At 50.1% G+C, this 24,135-nt stretch overlaps 1 protein-coding gene across 1 annotated transcript in view; it reads left to right on the top strand.

The window, feature by feature from the left end:
• The window catches only part of TENM4 (teneurin transmembrane protein 4), a 220,777-nt gene that overhangs the window by 55,071 nt on the left and 141,571 nt on the right, over nucleotides 1–24,135 (top strand). Inside the window, exons 6-7 of the mRNA XM_040630912.1 lie at nucleotides 15,766–15,867; nucleotides 17,892–18,086. Of these exons, the coding sequence (XP_040486846.1) occupies nucleotides 15,766–15,867; nucleotides 17,892–18,086 (297 nt within the window). The remainder of the gene's footprint in view (nucleotides 1–15,765; nucleotides 15,868–17,891; nucleotides 18,087–24,135) is intronic.

The raw sequence follows: 24,135 nt of genomic DNA, 5'->3' as shown, positions 1-24,135 counted from the left end.
TACTCGGTCCCTCAGCCTTTCCATACCGTGTAATGGTTGGGAGGAGACGTTTGGGAGCCTGAGTCCCTGGGTTCAAGTTCCTGCATCTCTCCTCTTGTCAGCCGTGCAGCCTTGGGCACACGTAGCCAAGAAAACAAATCAGGCCCTGGGGGTGATAATCGGCACAGACTTTGTTACGAGGGAGAAATGAGTTGGTGTGTGCAGAGCAGGCTTCCCACTAAGCACACGATAGATGTTAACGTTATTGTCAGTCCAAATTCTGCTTTTGTGTTTATTGCTTTCCCAACTTATACAGTTGTCCAAATTTAGGCTTTACCTGTTTATGCCCAACTCTGTTTACCCTGCTAAAAAAGCAAATCAATTAAAAACATATACATTGGTTGTTTGGTTTTTGGTTTTGTTTTTGGCAGAGCACTACACTGCTCCCTGGGAGAGACAAAGGCAGAGCTATCTGGGGTCCTTGTCCTTTAAGAGCTTCTCACAGCCCGAGAATTAGCACTGATAGCATGAGGCCGGGGGTTACCATGTAGTGATGGTGAATTGACAAGGGGATTTAGAGAAGGCCAACAGAGAAGGTAGGGTCACTGTAGCCTAGGGTGGGCCAAGAAGGCACAGAGGCTCTGGTTAGGAAGAAAGGAAGGGAGGAGCCACGGAACAAAAATCCAGCACGAGAAGCTACTGGAAGTGCAGGAGCATGCTGACGTGACAGAACGGAAGAGCCCATTCAGTTCTGCAGCCATCCAGCTGTGAGAGCTTGAGGAAGGTGATAGCCTTCCCTGAGCCGCAGAAAGGTTAGACGAGATCATGAGGTGCCCCTGCGTTCCACTGGACGTGCCTTTGGCTCCCCTGTGATCTTCTTTAATTTGTACTTGGAGTCCGAATCTCAAAGCAGAAGCATGTTGACTGGCTGAGGGTCTGCAAGAAGACGTTTTCTTGGGGGAGGGCGGTGGAATCAGGGCACTCGGCCTAAACCTGTGGTTCTAGCCAGGCTGGTTGCTGCTGGTCTCGAGAGGTTGTTTAGATAGGAGGGATATTTGCAGCGGTGGGCACTTGGGGCCTCCAGTTCAAACTGGGACAAGTCTCTCTTAGCCCTCATTACCGGCATCCGCCAGCAGACCACCCTTCGTGGCCTCAATCCGCAGCTCACCCTCGCTTCCCACCCTGCTGCCCCACCTGATTCTGAGAACACCTGCCTTTGAACGTGTTCCTCTTTCTAAATGCTCCGAGGGCCCTTTTTTGCCTGGTCCCTGCCTGCTGGGCCCCCAGTGCTGCATGGCAGTGTGTACCTGGGGGACCCCGAGGTGTTGCTTCCCCCTCGGGGCTTTCCACGTGGATTCACCGCAGGCCCTTACCGCATCGTGACCCACCTTCTTGTCACCCCTATCAGACAGCTGCGACTTCATCATATCTCAGCTGACTGTTTACCAACCGTTTGCTCTTGGCCTCACCATGAACTGAGAGCAGGGGCTACAGAGGGGCTTAGACCCTTTGGCCCACCGAGTGCTAATTGCCCTGGGGGTGGCAGGCCTGGAGATAACTAGTTTCCAGTAACTAGTTGTCTGGGAGACCTACCAGCTCTTGCCTCTGTAATCTTGAGCAAGGCTTTTCCCTTTTCTGAGTCTTCATTTCCTCCTCTGAAAAATAGGAATAGTGATACCTAACGCTTAAGGCTGGGTGAGCCTCGGATGAGATGATAAAGAGATTTGTGAGCTTATCGCAGGGCCTAGCACAGGGCAGGACTCAGTCAAGGGTGGTGCTGAGGGCCATCACTGTTGCTGTTGTTCCCTCACTGAATGTCTGGATTTTATTCCTTTGTTATTAAAAACTTGTATCTGTGCTTCAGATCTAAGAAGCTTACATGGGAAGAGTGAGGGGTCAAATATTCTAGCACACCTCTGACTTTCAGAGGATGTTTGGAAGCGCTCTCTGGCCCAGTGTCTTTCTCTTAATTTACTGTCCTAGCAGTCGAGGGTGAAGGTTGGGATTTCCCTGGGCCCCGGGAGGGACGAAGGGTTACACTCAGCCATCGTGAATTAAAGCCGTTCTCCCTAAACCTTCCAAACCATCAGATGCCCAGAGCTGCAGCCCCTCAGACCCAAGTGCTTTGGAGAGAACGTGTGCCTGCCTCCTCCAGAGTGCTGGCCAGCCGCAGGAATGGCAGGTGGAGGGAGGCAGGCTGGGTGGCCGAGGCTGACGCAGGCAGAGATGCTGTCCCTACAGGTGCAGCGCTCAGGACCCGGGGTCTTTCACTCTAGCCCCCAGAGGAGGCAGAAGGCCCAGCAGGGGGAGTCTGTTCCCCGGGAGGGTGGCCACTCTTTTCCTGCTTCTGCTATGTCCTATGGAAGCCTTAAGACCCAGCAAGCCCAGCATCCGCCCCTCACCTGAAGTGTAACCATGAGCACGGGCCGCTCCAGCGGCTTCTTGCACGGACGCGTGTGTGTGCACGCGTGCATGCTCTGCCTTCGGCTACTGGGCCCGCAACGAGGCGGTAGCAAGGGATCAGGCCCAGTCAGCAGAACAGCCCCCTGCCCTTGTTGCGGGCACCACCAGGGTTCTCAGGGTGAGCAGTAGCGGAGTTGGCCAGATGAAGGGGCTCGTGGGAAATGTCCCCAGGGCATCGAGGAGAGGCCGGACCCTTATAGGTCACGTTTCACAGAAAGGTAGTGATGTTTCTGGGATGTTTATCCATGCACTGGGGGTCTGAGCCAAAGGCAAAGGGAATTGGCAGGCCGAGCTCTTCTGCGTGGGCGCGGCTCAGTGTGCCACACCGCGTCATGCGGACAGCGTAAACCTGACATCTTACGCGGGCTCAGTTGTGTCTTAATGACTGAAGCCAGCGCTGGGTGGGGCTGCTGCTGGAGCCTGAGTCGCTGCTTTCCTGAGCCGAGAGCCTGGCTTCCTCTTGTCCTAGCGTCAGCAAGTGCACATACCTGTGTGCACGGCGTACCAGCAGCCCTTGATGAGGGAGAAGTGGGCTGAGGTCAGCCGGGGGACAGCCGGGAAAGGCTATGGCCCCCATCCGTAGTCACTCACTCGATAATCCTGTAACACCTACTGTGTGTCGGGCTGTATAATCACTCCCATCTTACAGACTAGGAAACCGGGGCATAGAGAGGTGAGAGGACTTGCCCGAGGTCACACAGGACGTGGCAGAGTGCAATGAGAATGCCCAGGGTCTTGCTCTAAAGTGTGTGCTCTTTCTCTTATATCACACGGTCTCTGACTTGGCCTGCCCAATATGGGTTTGCTTGGTTTGGTTAGCTTTGACTTCCTTTCGTTCTACGTACCACTGATGAGAAATTTACTGCAAGCTCCACAGAGCGCTTCACATGCAGTATCTCAGTTAACCCCCGTCTGCGCTATGAGATAGTCAGTAAGGACCTGGAACTCAGAGACCGTAAATGATTTGCCCAGGGCTGCACAGCCAGTGAGAGTCGGAGCCGGAAGTCAGACCCTGGGCTGTCTGATTGCATGGCCCACGGTCAGTCCCAGGTCAGGGATTTCCGGCCAATGAAGTCAGATTATGCAGGAATTACGCCGGGGTCCAGCCCTGAGGCGCTGAGGGGTTAGAGACCAAGCATGGGGAGGCAGAGCCCAGCTGACCACGCCTGGGTTCGTGCTCACACTCCAGCCCAGCGGACCAGGGGAAGGAACCGGGGTCCTAGGAAGGAGGCTGGCCAACCACAGGGGCCGCGCTCCAGTGCTTCGGGGACCCCATGGGCTCTTATCAGTCAAGCAGGCGGACAGCTGAGAGTACAGTCTGCTTCAAACCTGTCACTGGGCAGAGAGCAGACGGGCCTGGCACATGGACGGACCAGCATGTCATGGGTCAGGGAACTAGGGAGACTTCCCCTCCGGGTCTGGCCCAGTCAAGGGCCGACATTTGATTATAACCTAGTATAATGGTGGCTTAGATTCCTGCTGCTGCCAGAGAGTCAGAGGTGGCCAGAAGTTTCCACAAACTTTTCACAACAGCAGCTATTTCTCAATTCTTTACAAGATATGTAGTTTTTTGCTTTTACCATTTGGGCAGTTTCTGCCTAGAGGCTGAGGGAGTGATCTGTCTAGATGGCTAGAGAAGCTATAAAATATTTAACTTGAGCATATAATTGCATTACCATGATCTCTAATAGGATTTGGTGTCCAGCAGAAGTCCAGCTTGGCCTCTGGCCCAAAGACAGACCCACGTTATCATGTCGAGTGTTACCTACTAGATAAATAAGAAAGAAATACTGCTCAAATCATTGTGCGACTGACCGACACACATTACAGTTATTGTAAAGAAAAATCCACCAGTGTCAGAGATTTATCCATCTTGTTAATCATTTTATTTTGTTATATCCTGAAAGAAGTAATTCTGGTCCATAATTCACAGAAGCCATCCTGACAGTTCTTGCTAGGGAGAAGAGCTGGGGGTCTGCAAAGTCCTATTACTGCGGGTTCCCCCAAACACACGGTTGGTTCTGTTTGAGGATAAGAGAGCCTGATACAGTGTCTAGCTGAATGTAGCAGGCCCAGAGGAAGAGAAATGAAAATGAAGCTGCAGTTCCCGAAAAAATGTATAGAAATGAAATTTGAAGGGGCGCCTGGGTGGCTCAGTCGTTAAGTGTCTGCCTTAGGCTCAGGGCGTGATCCTGGCGTTCTGGGATCGACCCCCACATCAGGCTTCTCTGCTGGGATCCTGCTTCTTCCTCTCCCACTCCCCCTGCTTGTCTCTCTCTCACTGGCTCTCTCTCTCACTGGCTGTCTCTGTGTCAAATAAATAAATAAAATCTTAAAAAAAAAAAAAGAAATGAAATTTGGAAAAAAATAAAATAAAATAAAAACAAAAAAAGAAAGTCAGCAAGGTAGCCAAGAGCCCAGACCCCCACAGAAGGAACCCGGCCTTAGGATGTGAGGCTTCACACGCCAAAGGACACTCATTCAACCACAGGTTGCCCTTTGTCATTTGATATTTAACAAGTGTTGAGGGAACGGCTCCTGCAGACAAGGCAGTGGACCCGTCACTTGGGAGACACAGACGAGATGAGGAATTGGAAATGGATTCCTTCTTCTCAAAGAATTTGCAGTTCACTAGGGGAAGAGAGCTATACTCATAAATAACTAGACTGCTAGGTGGAAAGCAGTAGGTGATAAGTGAAGGAGAGAGGGAAATTGCCATCAGGACTCAGATGAGGGAGAGAAAGGCCCATCTTGCTAGAAGGTATCCCAGGAGGCTTGAAGGATAGTCAGGTCCTGGACGTGTGTATGGGGGCCGGGAGCATGCTTCGCAGGTGCAGCGGTCAGTGTTGGCTGGAAAGGGGGTGTGGGTCTGGCAAGGGCTGGGGAGCAATTTGGCAGCAGCATGAAGAGGCCATGAGGAGGACCCTTGTGGCAAAGAAGATATTTTGGAAAGAGAAGTTGAGCCTTAAACTCCCGGTTCCAGAAATTTGGGCTTTCTCCTCTCTAACATTTCCTACGGTATACTTCTTGAGATGATTTTGCATTATACATGGACAGACTCTCTTTCAAAAATGATGTATTTATTTTAGTATGCTGGAAAAAATGTAATTAGGTATATCAAACTATTATTTCAAATTTCTGTTTTAAATGAATTTAAGACAATAAATGAGCCCAAAATACTAAGTGAATAATAAGGCAGATAGTATGTGCCTATGGCAACGGCGTACAGGTGGTACCCAAGTAAATGACATTTAGAAACACTGCTCCAGGCCAGGGTCATATATTCAGATGTCCTGGGGACCGAGCAGGTGACCGCAGCGTCTGGGCCTCCCCTCAATGAGGAGAGATCGTTGCCATGCTGGATCGTCCGGTGTTTCAGGAAAAGCCACCGCTGAGATTTTTTATTGAGCTCTCCTTTTTTAGAAATCCTGGCAACTAACTCAGACTTTTTAAACACTGTACAAGCAAAAGTGTCCATAGGCCTCCAGTTTGTGGTACCTACTGTGGATGCTGAGAAGCAGCGGCCTCTCCGTGGTCCAAAGATGCTCAGTTCCAGAATGACAGCCCGGGCCTGCAGGTATAGGGCAGACTGAAAGGGACAAGGCTGCAGGCGGAAGTCCCCTCAGAATGCCGACACAGTGGTCCAGGCCAAAGGGAATCCAGCCCAGACATTTCCACTTTCCAGGTGAATTCCTGGCGCCATGGGTGTTCTTAACCTGCGGGTCTCCAGGTCATCTTTACACAGTTCTGTGCATTCTCAGACCAGACCGCGCTGACCTGGTGTTCCGTGTAGCTCGCGAGCCGTATCGAGCTTGGTGACAAGCCTGGGTAAATGATGGGAGAATAATTAGCAGCACCCCCACCCCACCCCCACAGAGCATGTTTCTGTTCCTCCATTGTCTGTCATCACAGAATAATTCAGCACGAAGTGATGTTCATTAGATGGAACTCTCTAGCCAGCAGCTGAGTAGAGCTTTTAAAAACCTGATTTCTTACATAATTTGTTCTAAAGACAGACTTGACATGAAGTTGGCATGCCGATCAGCAGGTCGCTGCGTGGGAGCAGCAGAGATGATTATTCTGAATCTGGCTCTGGCTCGACCCGCATCTTGCCCAGACTGCTTTGCATTTCAAAAGGCTGCCTGTTCTTCAAGAGCTATGCCAGTGCTACCTCCTGGAGGACCAGGCCCTCCTCCTTGGAAGTGGTCCACACGTTACGGCGTTCTCGCGTAGTTTAGGTCTCTCTGTCCTCGCTGGCTTGTTGTGATAGACGTGTGTGCAAAGTCTCAGCCTTTCTTCCAGACCACTGGTTCTCAGAGTGGTAGCCAGGGTACCCAAGGGCATCACTATCACCAGGGACCCTGCCCCCGACCTATGACACGAGAAACTCTGGAGGTAGAGCCTAGCGGTCCATGTTTTAACAAGCCCTTCAGCTAACTGACAGAGGCTAAAGGTTTATCACTGAAACTGTACAAGGGACGGGAGTAAAGCAACATCTCCTGGGCGCCTCCTGTGTCCCAGGTGCCTGTCTGTATACACACACGTGCGCATACATACGTATACACGGACTCATACGTATGTAGTGGCTTTATTTCATCTTTGTGGCAGTTGTGTAAGGCAAACGGTTTTCTCGTTTCATAGATGAGTTAACTGAGACTTCACACCCCACACTCCCGGGGTGCATTTTAGTTCAAATACTAGAGAGTGGGTCTCTGATGGGCCCAGATCCTCTGTGCACCAGGCCCCATCACAGAGCGCCAGTCCGCCTGTGTCCTGAGTCGGTCTGGGTCGGGTGCTCCCCCCAGGCCAGTCAGCTGTGGCCAGCGAGGAGGTGACAGCGTCTCGGCCCCCTGGCATTACTCCTCGGAAGGAGCTGCCGGTGGAGGATGGATAGATCTGTAAGGGAAGGAAAAGTGTCTCCAAACATGTGGACATGTACTTCTCTTTTGAAGGCCCTTCTCTTCTTGAACAGCACAGCCTCATCTCCACGTCGTGTCTCTGTGTCCTCTCTGGCCTGTGCTCGCGGGACAGGGGAGGAGACTGCACGTGCAACCTTCTCCAGGCCAGGCAGCAGAACCAGAGTCCACAAGGGGGCCTCTGACACCTGTGAGAGCTTCTGCCAACAGCTGCCAGAGCAGAGGAAGGGCTCTTAGCTGGAAGCCAGGGAGCTGCCTGCTCTCCAGCCCTGTCCTGAGGACTCGGCCTCGCAGCCCCTCTCGCAGGACGACGGTGACATGATGCTAGCTATCCGAAGGCACAGACGGGAGGTGTGAGAATCTAAAGTCAGCCCTTCAATGAGCAAACTTCCTTTTCCCCTTCAAACCCTAAATATGAGGAATTTCTCCACTTTTTCATGTTTGTGTAGTATTCTAACAACTGATAATTCGGGTTCATCCGTGAGACCATAGGCTGGATCTGAAAGATGATCGAAGCCATCCACTTCACTGGAACCCTTCCTGAGCCAGAGTGGGTGCTCAGTAAATATGTGCTCAGTGAGTTTAATTTTGTACATGAAAAGGGAGACCCGAAGAGAGGAAGGGGCCTGGCCAACGTCACCCAACGAGCTGGTGGCAGGAGTGGGACTAAAACCCAAGTTTCTCGATACAGTCCAGGCCTGTTCCCTCACGCATGACTCACGGAATCCTAAGGTTTCAGGTTTAGAATCTTATTTTTAATGCCACCCCAATCTCTCTGCCGGTCATCAGTTTGAACGCAGCCCGTGACTGAGAAGGTGTGATCTTATGGGCCACCCAGTCCCTTCATCTTGTCATTCAGCCAAAGACCTGCTGTGAGCAAGGATGGCACTATTGACTAAAGAGTCAGAAGCAAATGACACGTTTCCTGCCCTCAGGAAGTTTATAGTATATGGGCAGTTCCACACACATCAACAGAATATGACCCAACAAAAGTAAATAGCACCCTGCTCTGACTCTTACAAGATTCTTTCTTGTTTGGAATTAAGTCCATTTCCATGGGACTGTAGTCCTTACTTGTTGGCCCTAATGAACCTAATTTAGGACCACAAAACAAAAGTCCAGTCCTTATCTTACATAATAGCCCTTCAGATACTTTTAAACAGAGGTCAGTACCCCCTGAGTAAGCTAAATTCCCAATTCCTTCAGGATTTTTTTTTTTAGAGAGAGAGAGAGTGAGGTGTCGGGTGGGGGGTACAGTGCAGGGGAGGGGCAGAGAAAGAGGGAGAGAATCTTAAGCAGGCTCCACGCCCAGCACGCAATACAGAGCCTGACACGGGGCTCGATCTCATGACCCTGAGATCATGACCTGAGCCATAATTGAGTCAGAAGCTGAACTGACTGAGCCACTCAGGAATTCTATATGTGAAATGTGTGTGGAAGTCCTCTTATCCTTCTCTTCATTGCTCTTCAACGAGCATGCTCAAGTTCGTCTTATCCGTCTCTTAAATGTGGCTCCCAGATGTGAACTGCTGAACTCCAGATATGGTCTGAGAGGACAGTACAGACTTGCACTTCCTCCCAGTCCCTTGATTCTAGGCATGGCACGTCGGAGACTGTAGGGCAAGGAAACGATAGCTTTGTTGGCCACCAGGCATTCTCCGGAGTTGACTGTCGTGCCGTGTGCCTCCTGCCCTCTTTCCTCCATTTCCCCTTGTGTCTCAACACAGTGAATATTACTGGGTACTTGCCTTGTGTGTAGCAGACACCAGACTTTTTGGGGAACCAGACTTGAGGCTTGTCTTCAAGGAGCTCATGGTCTCATTGGTGAGACTCTGTGTGCCCCCCAAAGAAAGAATTAACAAAAATAACCAAAACTTAATATAATCAAGGGAATCATCATTTTTTCCCTAGACCCCCTCCTTACAGCTGCTCTTCATAGTGGTTGGTAAACTTCTGGGTATGATTGAGAACAGATCCCCCAGTTCAAATACCGGGGCAGAACTGGCTTTAAGCCCAGGCTGTCAGGGGCTTTGTCAAATTTTTGTCGTTGCATTGACCTAGACTGTTGCAGACTGGAGGCCTTTGAATCCCATCATCTGCACGCAGAGCTGGGGCGCCTACAGGGACCGACACCTCCCAGGCCATGGAACAGCTTTGCAGCACCTGGCACCTTCCCAGTGCCAATCTCAAGTACACAGGGAGACAAGTTCTTTCAGATGTTGGCATGAATCTGCCTGTGTTTGGGCTTCTGGGAGACAACAGGTTTAATTTGTTTTGATAGTGCTTTTCCCCAGGAGAGAATATACCCGAACACCCTGCCTTCTTCGCATTTAACACACTGCTTGTTTGCTTTCCTGTGTTACCATGGGGAGTTGCTGTGTGCTTTATATGTATATGCGTGTGCGTTCACCTCCAAAAGCCCACATGGCCTTGTTGGGATTCATTAGACCAAGTTAGTATGTTGCTTTGGTTCACAAATGAAAGGCATGTGTGACCCTTCCTTAAAACCAAAATAGCAAGTCTGCCAAGGCCTGAGCAAACCTCTTCACATGCACACTGCTACGCCGTTAGCTCTTCAAAATAACTCTCTTAGGTGGGTGCTATTATTTTTGTTTGTTTTGTTTTTTGTTTTGTTTTGTTTTTGTTTTTTTGTGACGTGGGTGCTATTATTAACCCCATTCCACAGATGGGGAAACTGGTATGTGGAGACGACTTGTCCAAAAGGCACAGAGCTAGCGGGAGGCATTCTGGCTCCAGAGCCCATGCTCTGGTTCAGGCCAAATACCACGACTCTGGCTTCTTTGGCATCAGATAGAACCCGGTTCACCTACCAGATTTGCCCTTACAGCTGTGTGACCTTGAGAAGGTGACTTTAGCTCGCAGTCTCCATCTGAGAGCTGTAAATGTGTAAAATAACGGCCAAGGGACCCATTGCTCACAATTATTATGAAGAATAAGTTAAAATCCATGTGCACCTTTCGTGGTTCCATTGGAGGACATGAGAGAGTCTCTGTTAGAGTCGTCTCTCCACCTTGAGTTGCTGTAGAAGTAAATCCCCCGCTATGCCATCTAGTTTGTCTTCCTCTCTTTTCCTTGTTGCCAGTAATAAGCCTAATCCCCTTCCAGGATCAAAGAAGATGTAATAGATGTAACCTAAAGTATACATTTCTCTAGTTGCCGTCAAGGTCATACGTCCAGTCATGCAATTGACCGTCCCGGAGTCCGAGTTCCTTCCTCTTGCCTGAAGCATTAACATCTATCCTACAGAGAAGCCAAAAGGAAGCACCAGAGAGTGGATCTCCGCTGCGTAATAGGTAGACCTTGGTTCTTCAAGCAACTGCTCCGAAAGAGTTGCTGACACCCGCATTTACGACTTAAGGAGCAACAAGAGAAGCAGTGGAAGAAGGTGCTTCTGTTGGCTGGGACGCATCACAGGGGAACAAGGGATAGAAGAGGCGCTGGAAGGGAGGGATAAGTACTGGATGAGTGGAGAAGAGAGACGGAGGATGGCTGGTGAGCTCCAGCACCACTCACGGCTGATTCCTTCTCTCTTCGGTTCCGGAATCCGTCAGCAGGCTCCGATGGCCATGGTGAGCTGCTGGAAGAGAAGAGCCTCCTTTCTTCTTCTGCTGTGACTGCTGTGAAGCAGGAGTCCAGTGGGCAGTCAGCCTGCCTCGTAGTCCCCCTCCAGGCAGGATTTCTTCTGTGGTCTCTCCTTGTTTCCTACAAAGTGAGGCTTTGGGATTGCAAAAATGGAAAGCAAACGGTAGAAACTGAAGGCAGGCTTTCCCGGACGTCAACCCCAGAGCAGGAGGATGTATTTATCAACTGTGATCTTCTTTCACCTTGACCTTGACTTGACCCCCTTTCGCCGTCTCATTTCACAGCAGCGCTAGCGCTCTGCCTGGGAAAGGGTCGCGAGCAGACAAAGTGAGGCACTGTCATGGGTTCACGGAGGCGTCTGGGGTTTCCACGTCTGCTCTAGGAAGGAGCGTTGTCTTCTCTTCCTTCTGCAGACGCTCCTTTGTATGTCGAACAATAGTTCGTACCACATCCAGGGAACACACCCACTCACAACACATATCCAGAGAACTAGCTAAGGACGCATTTAAACTCCACATTCCAATACTGAGAGAAGAAACAAGCTCCTGAAAATTAAATCTGCTGGCAGGACCCACTGTTGTGAGAGAAAAACAAAAGCCAGGGGAAAAGCCCCCCTCCCCCAGTCCCCCAGCATACCATCCACCTGACTATGAAAATCAGTAATTCATAGGCAGCTGCAATTATAGTTCCGGTCTGAGCAGTCCAAAGGTACCCCTTCTGCTAAAGGAAGGCAGCTGCAGTCGGAACGTGAGCAAAGCAGGGAGGAACGATGGGGGGAAGGAATTCACCAGACACTAATTGGAAACATAACATTTATGCAATAGAGTTCACACTTCTCCCAAGCCAATGAGTGTCTCTTGTGTGCTCGTGTTTGGTACAGAGATACCTGGTTAGTGCAGACTCATTATTTGTGCGGTCCCAAGTGGGCCCCAAGTACTTGAAAGCCTTCCAAATGGAAGAAAAGCTATAGACGTGAACATTCCGTCCGAAAGAAATATTCTCTAAATGTCTCCCTTCGACTTCCTTGTTGCTATCGTAAAATTATTCCGCATCTGCTAAAACTTCTGCCTTCTCTGACCCCAACAGCCTGGGGCAAGTTTCGAAGCAAACAGGCTTCTCTTCTGTCAGACGTAGCAAACAGCACCGCACTCAGTCACAGAAAATGTATTTTCCTCACTGGTTCACTGTGAAGGCTTTTTGGTAGATGATTAACAGGTTTGTATCTTGCGGACTTCATAAATCAAAATCTAGACAGTGTGTAACACTTATCTGCAATTGATCCTGTGAAAATGCAGCTAGTAACTATGGTAATTTATTAAGAGACATATTTTATACTCCTGGGTTTGAGAAGCACTGAACCAGAGAATTTTAGATCTGGGGGGGGAATCTCTGAGATCATCTGGTTGAATTCTCTCAGTGAGAGCAACAATGTAGATTACATGATGCTTTAATAGGGGTGAGGGAGACAAAGTCCTGGGAGTAACTTAGCCTGTTTAAGAAGTCAAGAAGGCTTCTCAGAGGAGGTGACATTTGAGCTGGATTTGAAAGGACTAGGTGTTGCCATGCAGGGAAGCAAGGGAGGAGCAAGCGTGAAGATGAGGAAACAGGTGCGGGGAGATCAAGTGACATGGCCAAGGTCCCACAGCCATGCAGTAGCAGAACAGGACCTGGCAGCCAAACTTCCTGCTTCTGCCCTGTACCCCTTCTGCAGTGCTGAAGGTGGAACCTACCCTCCCCGGTTGGACCCATCAACCAGTAGCTTAAAGTGAACATAATCTTGCTTAAACTTTATTCCAAATTCTTTTTTTTTTTTTCTAAGTAGGCTCCACTCCCAGCATGGAGCCCAACACAGGGCTCGAACTCATGACCCCGAGACCAAGACCTGAGCTGAGATCAAGAGCTGGATGCTTAACTGACTGAGCCACCCAGGGGCCCCTCAAAATTCTTATTTTTAAAAGCATATTCAGAAGGGAACTTCCAAAGTCATTGTCTAGAAAGACACTTCTAACTTAAAGGCAGTAGGAGCATGGATTCTTCCAGGCAAAGCCAAGGGAGAGCAGAAGTGCTCAGGGTCCTGGCTTGTGAGCCTCGCTCCGCCAAGGCCCAGACGGCTTTGTGCTGTAAGGAGAGCGCTTGCTCGATCGGGCCCTCTTGTTCTTAACTCTGTGTTCATGTAAAGTGCAGCTCTTGTTAGCAAGAGGGACAACATCAAGTGAGTGGACTTTCCCACCCATTCACAAAAGGAACCACATATTTGAACTCTTTTTTTTTTTTTAAGATTATTTATTTATTTATTTGACAGAGAGAGAGACAACCAGCGAGAGAGGGAACACAAGCAGGGGGAGTGGGAGAGGAAGAAGCAGGCTTCCCAGGGGAGCAGGGAGCCCGATGCGGGGCTCAATCCCAGGATCCAGGGATCAGGCCCTGGGCCGAAGGCAGACGCTTAACGACTGAGCCACCCAGGCACCCCCACATAATTTGAACTCCTGAATCCTTTTTAAGTAGTTTCCAAGTTAATAATGGCAGACAGTTGGGAAAAGACTTCCAGGAAATGCACCACGCTATGAATTCCTCACCCTCCCTCTGTCTTTTCCCTAATCGATCCGTACCCAAACCATTCCTCAGGCCCACCTTCTCCAAGAAGCTTTCCCTCTGCTGGTTTTGTCCCACATCAGCTGCCATTGCCCTTTTGCTTTTAAGGCTCAATGCCCTTCCTTGTCTGGACACCTTTTCTGCACAGTTGCCCTCTTAATTAATTATAGACTCAAAATTTTAGAACAGGAAGCAGTCCTAGGGCTCATCTCTGCTATCGCCTTCATTTCATATAGGAAGGAGGTGAGGCCCAGAGAGGGGCAGGAAGTTAGTTTAGGCCCCCCAGCCTGATACTAGAAGATGGGCCCCAGAACCAGGTGTCTTTACCTCCAGGCACAGCTTCCATGCCGCTGCCTGGGTGACAGCTGTCATCTTGTTCTCCCAATTAGCCTGCAGATTTCCTGTGGGCAAAGACCCATGTCTTCGATGCTAACATCTCATTTAGCAGAGGCCTTAGTCTTAGCTGCGTGACTTGTAGCCGTGTGCTAAGACAACAGGCTGAACCCTTAACTCTGTCCCCCCAGCCTGACCCTGCCGACTCACTCTGAGACCTTGGCTGAGTCACCACCCTTTCTCCGCGTCTCAGTTTTCTTCACTATTAAATGAGAGCATTAGGCTATGGTCTCTTGGATCCCTTTAAACCCCGAAAGCCCTAGAATTTGCTACCTCACAGCAGGATCCTTTGCTGTCTTCAGGACCAGACTTACTGTACATAGACCTGTCACCTTGTTCCTTCTCCAGGCTTCTGCTGTGGAGTGAGTTCCCTCGAGGCTCAGAGGGCACCGTATCATTGAAGAAGATGAGGCCCAGAGTCCTGGATTCAAATCCTGCCTCCAGGTCTCAGTGTCTTCATGGTTCTAAGCAGGCCACTTCATCTTTCTCTGAGCCTCCTCTTTTTTCTTTTTTTAAATAGAAGTAACAATACACGCTTGCAGATTTGGTGACAGTGAAATGAGGTAACCTTTGTGGAAACATGTGGCACAAAGGAGGCTTCAGTAGAGAGGGGCTTCTTTCCTTTATACCACATCCAGCACTATTGAGAAGCAATCTGTTCCAAATAAACAGATTTTCTAGGTACCAGGTTTACTACCTGAAGCTACAAAACAGTGACCTTGTTTTTTTCTTTTTTTTTCTTGCTCAAATCTTTCTTACATGAACTCCGTATTTCCTTGTCAGGTCACACAGAAATAGCAACAGTAGTAGGAAGAGTCTGAGAAAATCCCATCCCCAGGGGCGCCTGGGTGGCACAGCGGTTAAGCGGCTGCCTTCGGCTCAGGGCGTGATCCTGGCGTTATGGGATCGAGCCCCACATCAGGCTCCTCCGCTATGAGCCTGCTTCTTCCTCTCGCGCTCCCCCTGCTTGTGTTCCCTCTCTCACTGGATGTCTCTATCTCTGTCGAATAAAATAAATAAAATCTTAAAAAAAAAAAAAAGAAAGAAAAGAAAATCCCATCCCTGCAGAAGGCGGGCATGACCACATATGCCACAATGCTGGGGATGCGGGTACAGCAAAGGGAATACCAAAGAAAACTCCTGCGCCTTTTGAGAGAGCTTGGATTTTTTTTTGTCTCAATAAATGGGGTGCCATCGGAGGGTTTTAAGCAGGAGAATGACAGGATCAGATTTGTTTCCGAGAGTTGGCTCAGACTGCTGAGTGGTGATGGAATCGGGGTGGGGAGCGAGAGAGGAAGCGGGAGACTGGCCTCCAGGCTGTCGTGTTAGCCTGGTGGGCCACAGCGGGCACCTGACCAGCAGGGGAAAAACCTGAGATGGGAGAGGACCAGTCTGCAAATGCCCAGTAGCTTTATGGAAAAAGAACAAGTGACTGGAATATCAGCCCATTATGAGAAAAATGTAAAGCAGGGGAAGTGTGAAGACGACCATGAGACTCACCCAATCACCCGGCCTCCACAGAGCAGCGCTGCTAACAGTGAACACTGTCTTCCCCGGTGCTGTTAGCTGCGGAATTTCTAATGCATTTGTAGATGCAAATTTGATATATAAAAACTTGGTTCAGGCAGATGTTTTCCAGAACACATCTCTTAGTGTCAACTGAGATGCACTAAGAGTAAAAATAACGTATAATTTTTAACTGCCGGTTCCTTTCAGTGACTGGGCCAGAAGAGCTCGAATGTATGGGCCCTGGCTTTCCTGGGTCTTCTGTTGGGTAAAGAAGGCCTCTTTTCAACTCTCCTTCTCTCTTCCCCGCCAGAGTCGGTGGATAACTGTCCCAGCAACTGCTATGGCAACGGGGACTGCATCTCTGGGACCTGCCACTGCTTCCTCGGCTTCCTGGGTCCCGACTGTGGCAGAGGTGAGGCCTGTGTGTCTGCGTGCGATCCCTACTCCCCCAGCCCTGTGGGTGGTTCGTGTCCCACTTCCCAGAGCAAGCGCAGGACCCCAGGCTTCCTCCTGCCTCCCACAAGAAGGGCCCCGCAGGGCCGTTCTTCGGAACCCTGAGAGAGGGGTCCGCAGTGGAGTCATGGCCGCGTCAGCCCCATTGTTCACAGGGGCACGACCAGGGAGGTCGGGAGGACCCGCTGTTACAGGGGCAGTCACCGTGAACCTTGTGTCTGTGGTGGGGGCAGGGGAAGTGGCAGTGGCGGTCCTTTTAAAAAGTTGATTTCCTTTTTGAGGAGTGTTCAGCCTTAGCCAAATGCCTTTGGTGGTTTTTTTATCGGGGGGGGGGGTTGTTTCATTTTGTTTTTTGATTCTTGAAATATAATGGACATGTGCCAAGGGGCTTTGCCGGTCACTTCACAAGTGTGGTCTCTCTGGCCTTGTGGCTGGGCCTGCGTTACTGCTCCATTGTTGCTGGGATCTTCGCTGAGACCACCGAGGGGAGGGATTGCAGGGGGTCCGCTTTGCTCCACGCAGGACCCTAATGTTGCCTCGTATCTGGGTACAGACAGTGCTAATGTTAACCTCTACTGAGATGGCTAAAAGGCTACCCATGAGGTACCCTGTGCATCGGCCTTCATTTCTGTCCTCGGAAGAGTTAACAGGGCGAAGGCCAAAGGAGCTCTGTAGTCCGGAGGCTTTGGAACTCCTCTTGGGAAACTGAAATGCCTCCTTTCCTTGGTCTTCCCCCCTCTTCACGCCTTCAGCAGGTGTTTGCTTAGTGCCCTTTAGGGCTTGTTCCCGTGCTAGGTACTGGGTTAGAGCACTGAGCGAGGCCTAGCCCAGGAGCTCTCAGTCTGGTCAGGGGGGCAGACAAGTAAGTAGATAATGACAGAGCAAGTGAAACACGCTGCAGCAAGGTTAAATTCGGGAAGCGGCTGTCACCTTGGACACGATGAGGACCAGGAAAGGCTCTCTGGATGGGGTGACACTGGAATCCAGACGTGACCCTTGAATAGTCGTTCATCAGTGGGAGGCAGAGATGGTTTTTCAGCGCCCAGCAAATACCGTGACATGATACGTGACATGATACCGTTTGGGGCTTCTTCTCTTTCTTCCTAATGTGGAAGAGACTCGGTTTGAGACAGCAGAGCTGCAGTCCTGAGAACCACAGTGAGTACCTGCTGAGTGCCGTTAAAGGGAAAGCAGCCAGGTGGGGGCCAGGGGAAGGTGGTGCAGCGAGAGGAGATGAGTCATTCCCTCTGACGAGAATTACTGTCTCATCCCATCCACACTTAAACGTGGGAGTCACGTATAGAACAGCCTTATCGTATCTCGGTAAGGCTGGTAGGTTCGGAGAGCACAGTGCAGTATGGTTTATTTTTATATAGTGCCCTTCATCCGGATGGCACAAAACGCTTTGTGCTGAGAGGCAGAATGGGAAGGTAATACTTTAAAGAGCCACGTCGGGCTCAGCTCTTCTCTTATGGGGGCAGTAGTGTGTGGGGCTCCAGTGGAGCCCGAAAGGCAGGACAGGCTGAGCTTCGCTGGCTTAGAGAGACAGTAGTGGTGCCGCAGATAGGGGTGAAAGGAGCAAACTGGAATGCTGTCAGGAGAGCGCTGGAGGAGGGACTGGGGCAGGCAGGAGGCCCAGTGCTGTCTTTTCCAGTAAGACCAAGGAACAGGTGGAAGCTTCCTGCGTCGGGGTCCTGGCTACCACGTGCTGCACCCGTACTACGAGGGGGATGGGGGGGGAGCAGCGTTCAGTGGGCACTAGCTCCCCCAGGCCCTGCACAGCACACCCTAGCCTACGATTCCAGATGCGTTTAAACTGGAATGAAATAAAGCAAGAGACGCAGACAGATGGCTACGCATGGGGATTGTGGCAAAGCCCTTGAGGCTCTTGGTCCGGCCTGCAGGCCGAAGGGAGAAGGGACAAAGGCAGGTGGGCCTCGCTGGGCGTTGATTCACGCCAGACCTCCCGTGCTGTCTCCGCAGCCTCCTGCCCCGTGCTCTGCAGCGGGAACGGCCAGTACATGAAGGGCCGGTGCCTGTGCCACAGCGGATGGAAGGGTGCCGAGTGCGATGTGCCCACCAGCCAGTGCATCGACGTGGCCTGCAGCAACCACGGCACCTGCATCGTGGGCACCTGCATCTGCAACCCCGGCTACAAGGGCGAGAGCTGCGAGGAAGGTAGGAGCGCGGCAGCACCTACAGCACCCGGCCCTGGGACGGGCCGGCGCGGCGCCGGGAGCGCCTCCAGGGGGGCAGGGCGCCGCTCCACCCCGAGCCACGCACCCACCAGCAGCGAAAATTAGCTTAGCGGAAGAGGACAGGCAAATCAGAGTCCTAGCTGGTGAAGGGAAGAGAGGCGTCCTATGTGGAGCACTTACTGTATGCAGGCTGTGTCCTGGAGGCCTGAGATCATTGAACCTCAACCCCGATGGGGCGAGGTAATTATTTCCGTTCTAGTTAGGGGAACCAGACTCAGATACTCACCTGACCTGCCAGGGTCACACGGCTGGAGGTGGCAGAGCTGGGGTTGAGCCCAGTGTTTCCAGCCCCACAGCCCAGGTTCTTTCTCCTCCCCTTCAGCTCATATCCTCTCCACGTCTCACATATGAGTGTTACAGACCTTCAGACTCTGCCTTCTGTTAGCACAGGCGTGTGCGCGTGTAGCCCATAGGAGCTCGTGTCTCTCCTTCATGAAGTCAGCTATGTGTGGTGGGGGCTAGAAAGTGAGCTTCTGCTTTTACCGTGCACCGTTCTTCCCTAGACCGTCTCCTCTGGTGAGATAATGAGCATTTCCGTGGCCTGAGGAAGGGCAGTGGCAGGCCCGGGGTCACGGAGCTAGCCAGCAGCAGGGCTGGGACCCCGCCAGGTCTGCTTACTTCAGAGCCCTCTTTCTTCTTGCCTGCACGGGGCTTGTAGATGAGAAGGGTCTTATTCACAAGCAATATAGAGTGGCTCTTAAGGGTGCGTGCTCTGGGATCAGATGGAGGTTTGAGTCCTGGTTGTGTCACTAACTAGCCTCGCTTCCCTCATCAATAAAATGGGAATCCCTTCCTCAGAGGGCCATCATAAGGATTGAATTAAATGACCCATGTAAAGCACTTAGCTCAGTGTCTGACACATAATAAATGCCCCATAAATGTTAGGTCTTATATTATTAGTATTATTCTGGGGACAGTTGAAGCATATTTCCTGTTTCACCCCAACCACTTTATCCAAGGTCTTTGGAAACGGGTGGAAGTCGCTGCTGAAACTGGTGGACGATGCTAATAGGCTTCCCTCCCGCTGCCCACCATCTAGGGCGCTGGCGTCTTCGCGACCGATGGAAGAGGCTCCAGGAGAGCTAGCTTCTAACCCATTTAACACATAGGCCTCTCTCAAGGTATCATTTCTCTTAAAAAAGAAAGAAAGGGGGGGGAGGAGAGCCAATATAATGGGGCCACTCTAAAAGAGTGGGGAACAGGAAGGGATTAGTGTCTGAAACGCAGCGCCTCTCTGAGACAGGCTGCCTGTAAACCCCAAGCGTGCCTGGAGGTCCTGATTCAGACCTATTAACTTTGATGGGGTTACTGTGGGCTGTCTGAGAGCGGAGGGGTGCCAGCGTCTGGGACAAAGGAACTTGGCTTTCTCATCCCGACCATGGTGACCTTCATCCGCTTTCCCTTGTCACTTTAGTCACTTGAGGCGAAGGCCCTGAGAAGAAAAGAAAAACAAAGAGAAGATTCCTCTTGAAGCAGTGGGGCCATCCCACCCCGAAGCCTACCGTGTCATGTTGGGCCGGGGAGGGCACGATGTCCCTTTCCCAGCTCAGCGGGCACTGGACAGTGCCCCGGCGCGCAGGCTTACTTACAAGAGAAAAAAAAAAAAAGTTGTTTAGCTCTTTGATTTATGTTATCTATTTGAAAAGAAATGTTTTGACTCCTTTCTTTTCTGAGGAGGGCCATCTGGTCCTGATTCCTTTTATTATTTCTGTTTCTCTGGTGAAGCATCATTGCACAGTCCTTGTGTTTATAATGGAGGCTTCTTGGGGCCTTCCCCACCACCCCGCCCCACTCCTCTCTCTCTCTCCTCCCTCAGCTCTGTTCTGACGGGCTTCACAGTGTTTATAAAACATCAGCTAACAAGCTTATTTTTTTCCTCTCTCCCTCTTCTTCTGAAGTTTATTGCCCCATATTTTTTAAAGCCTGAACCGTGCCAACAGGACTTGGAGGGAGGTGGGGGAGGGGCAGAAGAGAACACCTTAGGCCTTTTGCAGTGCAAAGTGACACTGTGTTTTGGTCCTGAAGAGCATCTAACAGCTTGTGTGATCACTGAAGCAGGGAACATTTGGGGGGAAGAGTTGTGTTTGCAGCTTGGCCGTGCAGGCCTCCTCATTTCGTTAACAGGCTAAGCTTCTGCCAGAAATTTTGGCTTGGATGGCAAGCTCTGCAGAGGGAAAAACAGGTAACTGGTTGGCCCTCTTCTAAGCAGAAACCAAGTTAGACTGTCTTCTACACAGAGTTCGGCGCACTTCCCTGCCAACTTCTCCCCTACTCCTTCAACATAGAACTCCCCCCCGCCCAGGCCGGCTGGGTCTCCCAATGTGACTCACAGCTCCCAGGGAAACAAATGTCATTTCTGAAACCCTCTTGCTATGATAGAAGGAAGACAACTTTCATCCCGTCACCCCAGAGGCCCCAGAAAGTGAGGGCAGATCCCAAGCCCACAGAGGACATCTCTAGCAGAGTGTCATGGTGGCGTAGATAATGGCCGTAGGTATCAGGTCAGCAAGGACAGCGTCATCCCTGCAGGAATCTCGCTCGGCGAGTTCAGCCAAGCTGTGTTTTCGTTAGGTGCAGTCCTCCTCGAGTCTTCTCTTGCGCTCCACACCCACATTGCCAAGCAGCCCTTCAGAAGTGGTGACTCAGAGCCTGGAGGTAGTCCTGTCAGCAGCGTCGTCTCGTCTTCGTTCCTTGCCTGGACCGTCTTCTGAGAGTGTGGGGTTCACTTTGCTGGTCCTGGGTCCCCATGAGACTTGTTGTGTCTGAGGAGCAGGACTGTGACGCCAAGGGCCTGTTGCTAAACTTGGCCCCCTCTCGGCTTGCTCGCTAACAGCGCAGATTTATAGATTCAACCTCGAGGGCGCCTCAGAGACAGCGTCGACCCGAAGCCTGGGCCCAGGCACCCCCAGAACGGGAAATACCTTTATGGGCCTCGGGACAGGAATTGCTGAGTCATTTCCTGTCAAGTTGGAAAGCTGTCTGGATCTGGGGAGTTATCATAGTAGCCTAATGGGCCAGAATAATCCTTCTGAGGTTCTGAGATGTGAGGCTGGTCATGAAAATATATCACTGTTATTATTTTTATGATTTTTAATTACCAAGAACTCCAGTGGGTCATGCTTTAACCATTGTGAAGTGGTGTCCAGAGACTGCGAGAGAAGATTCTTTGCCTTTGTTTGGCTTTATTAATTCTCTACTTTGTTCTGTTTCTTTTCTTGTTTTGTTTTGTTTTGCCTTTATTGCTATTTTTTAACCATTTACATCTGTATACATGTATGTGTGTATTTTTGAACCAGTAAGATTACAGAAGAAATAACAAGAGATGTGTACCAGGGAAGAATGATTCAAATTTAAATTCCTCCACTTAGCACTGTGTGATCTTGGGCAAGTTATTTAACCTCTCTGTGCTTTAATTTGCTCCGCTGTGAAATGGGGATAGTAATGGTATCTACCTCAAAGAATTGTTGCTAGGGTTAAATGAGACTGTGTATGTAAAGGCTCGAATAGCAAAATATGGCCCAGAAGAGAGACTACATCAATACTAATTGTTATTATTGTGGTCGTTGCTATTGTCGTTCCCGTGATTCTGTTTTTAGCAAATGATTGCTCCTGGCTTCGACCTCCTGATTTCTCATTTAGGTCATTAAGTTGAACTCCTTTTCCAGATCTAAAAAGTAAAAGCGCCGTCTTGATAAGCTGGCCCTCAGACAGGCCCTCTGTTCCCCGAATGTGGCCATTTGTACAGTCTCTGTCCATTTGTGTCTCCGACTTTAACATACCTGGGCCAGGTTTCCCCATCTTTTCTGCAAAAGTCAAATATGTGGAGTTATAAAATTTAATTAGTCAATGAAGTAAAATCATGTCTGAATTATAAAGAAATAAAGTAAAAGCACCTCTGACCAGCTTGCCTAAGTCATGCCGCTGAATGTCCTGATAGGATGGAAAAGTAACTTCTTAGCAACAGTTTAGCTCACACACTCCTTTCCAATCCTCAGTGTCCTCATTAGCAACTGAGAGGTAGATAATTTTGACACGGGACGTTCAGAGGAGGTATGTGACTTGACAGTGGTCCTAGAACCACTGCCTTTTGTCCCGTGACCCTTGAACCTAGGACCTCAGAGATCAGTTGCCAAGTTCCTTCCTGTGGATCATAGGGCTTCCTCAGGAGGGCTTCCTGGAGGAAGCTGACCACACTCACTGCAGCACCGTCCACCCTTTTTCCAACTGCTACGTGTTGCATCCCTACCAGGACACCACTCTCTCCTACAGTTACAAGAGGAACAGGAATCCTCTGCCTTCCTAAAATGAAAGACAGACCTCACAACTTTTTGGTAGAGTTGGACCGGCCTTTGCCAACTCTGTCTTCTCTCTGCTGTCTTTTGCACTTGCCATGTGAGCGGGAGCCATGTGATAAGTTGGCCCTCCACTCTCTCCTTCTGCTTTTCCTATGCAGGGCTTTATGGAAGGTTAGAGGTCTCTGTTCATTTTTGCAGCCCCATAGCTAAAGCTTTGATTTAGGAAAATCAGCCCCAGTAACAAATATTGACTTCAGAATCAGACAGACCTTCAGATTCCTCTCTGGCAGGGTTAACTGTATGATCTGGCATAACTTCTTTGCCTCTGAGCCTTAATTTCCTCATCAGTACTTCACTGGGTTACGGAAGAAACTGAATCTGATCATATATGTAAAGCACTTCCTCTAGTGCACAAAACAGGCAACCCACAGAGTTATTCTCTTTTCTCTATTTCTGGGTAGGTCTCTTGAGACCACCTTGACCTTGGGCACTAGGAGCCCTGAAGGGCTTGCTTGGCTGTGAGCTACGGCTGTATAGTTCACCCAGTGCGTGAGGAGAAGCTGTGCAAAGCCTGTGAATATAATGTTGGGGGGTTTGGGGGGTTTTATTTTATTAGGTTCAATTAGCCAACATAGAGTACGTCGTTAGTTTTTGATATAGTGTTCAGCGATTCATTAGTTGCGTGTAACACCCAGTGCTCATCACATCACGTGCCCCCCTTAATGCCCATCCCCCGGCTACTCCATCCCCCCGCCCTCTCCCTTCTGCAGCCCTCAGTTTGTTTCCCCGGAGTCTCTCATGGCAATGCATGTCATTTTGAATAGTCATTGAAATGTTTGCCCTCTGGAAGGTGAGGTTTGAAAGTTTGCGTCAATCACAAGAACTTTGGGAAGATGATAACATCTAATGGAATTTAAATGCAAAATAAATTCTCTTTTAAATTAAGGAATCTCGGGGCACCTGGGTGGCACAGTCATTAAGTGTCTGCCTTCGGCTCAGGGCGTGGTCCCAGTGTTATGGGATCGAGCCCCACATCGGGCTCCTCCGCTGGAAGCCTGCTTCTTCCTCTCCCACTCCCCCTGCTTGTGTTCCCTCTCTGGCTGGCTGTCTCTCTGTCAAATAAATAAATAAAAATCTTTTAAAACTTAATTAATTAATTAATTAATTAAGGAATCTCTTTTAGTCCCACCTTCATGGTAAGACTGTGTTATGAAGTAGTGAACACTACTAGTTTCTTTGGCAAAGATTTCTTGAGTATCTTCTATGCACTGAGCACCGTTCCAGGAGCTGGAGACACAGAAGGGAACAAAATGAAGTCTGGTCCGCTAAGTGGTGCAGTTATTACAGACATAGCAGGCTCTGGGTACCATGCTAACACTTGATATATTTCCTTTTATTTTTTTAAGTAGGCTCCACACCCAACATGGAGCTTGAACTCATAACCCTGAGATCCGTAGTCACACGCCTTACCAATTGAGCCCGCCAGGTGCCCCTTGATATGTATTTCTTACTCTGCCTTACTAACCAAGAAGTAGGAATTTGTATCCACGTTTTACAGGCGAGGGAACTGAACCTCCCGTAGGTAAACAGCCACCTATCGAGCCAGGAACCCAGGTCTCCCGTTGGTTAAAGTTCTCCCTCTTTACCACATCCAGTGGTCTCTCCGCGGGAAGT

Source organism: Ursus maritimus, unplaced genomic scaffold (assembly GCF_017311325.1).
Source record: "Ursus maritimus isolate PB19 unplaced genomic scaffold, ASM1731132v1 scaffold_16, whole genome shotgun sequence".
Classification (NCBI taxonomy): domain Eukaryota; kingdom Metazoa; phylum Chordata; class Mammalia; order Carnivora; family Ursidae; genus Ursus; species Ursus maritimus.
This window is presented reverse-complemented; position numbering and strand designations above follow the sequence as displayed.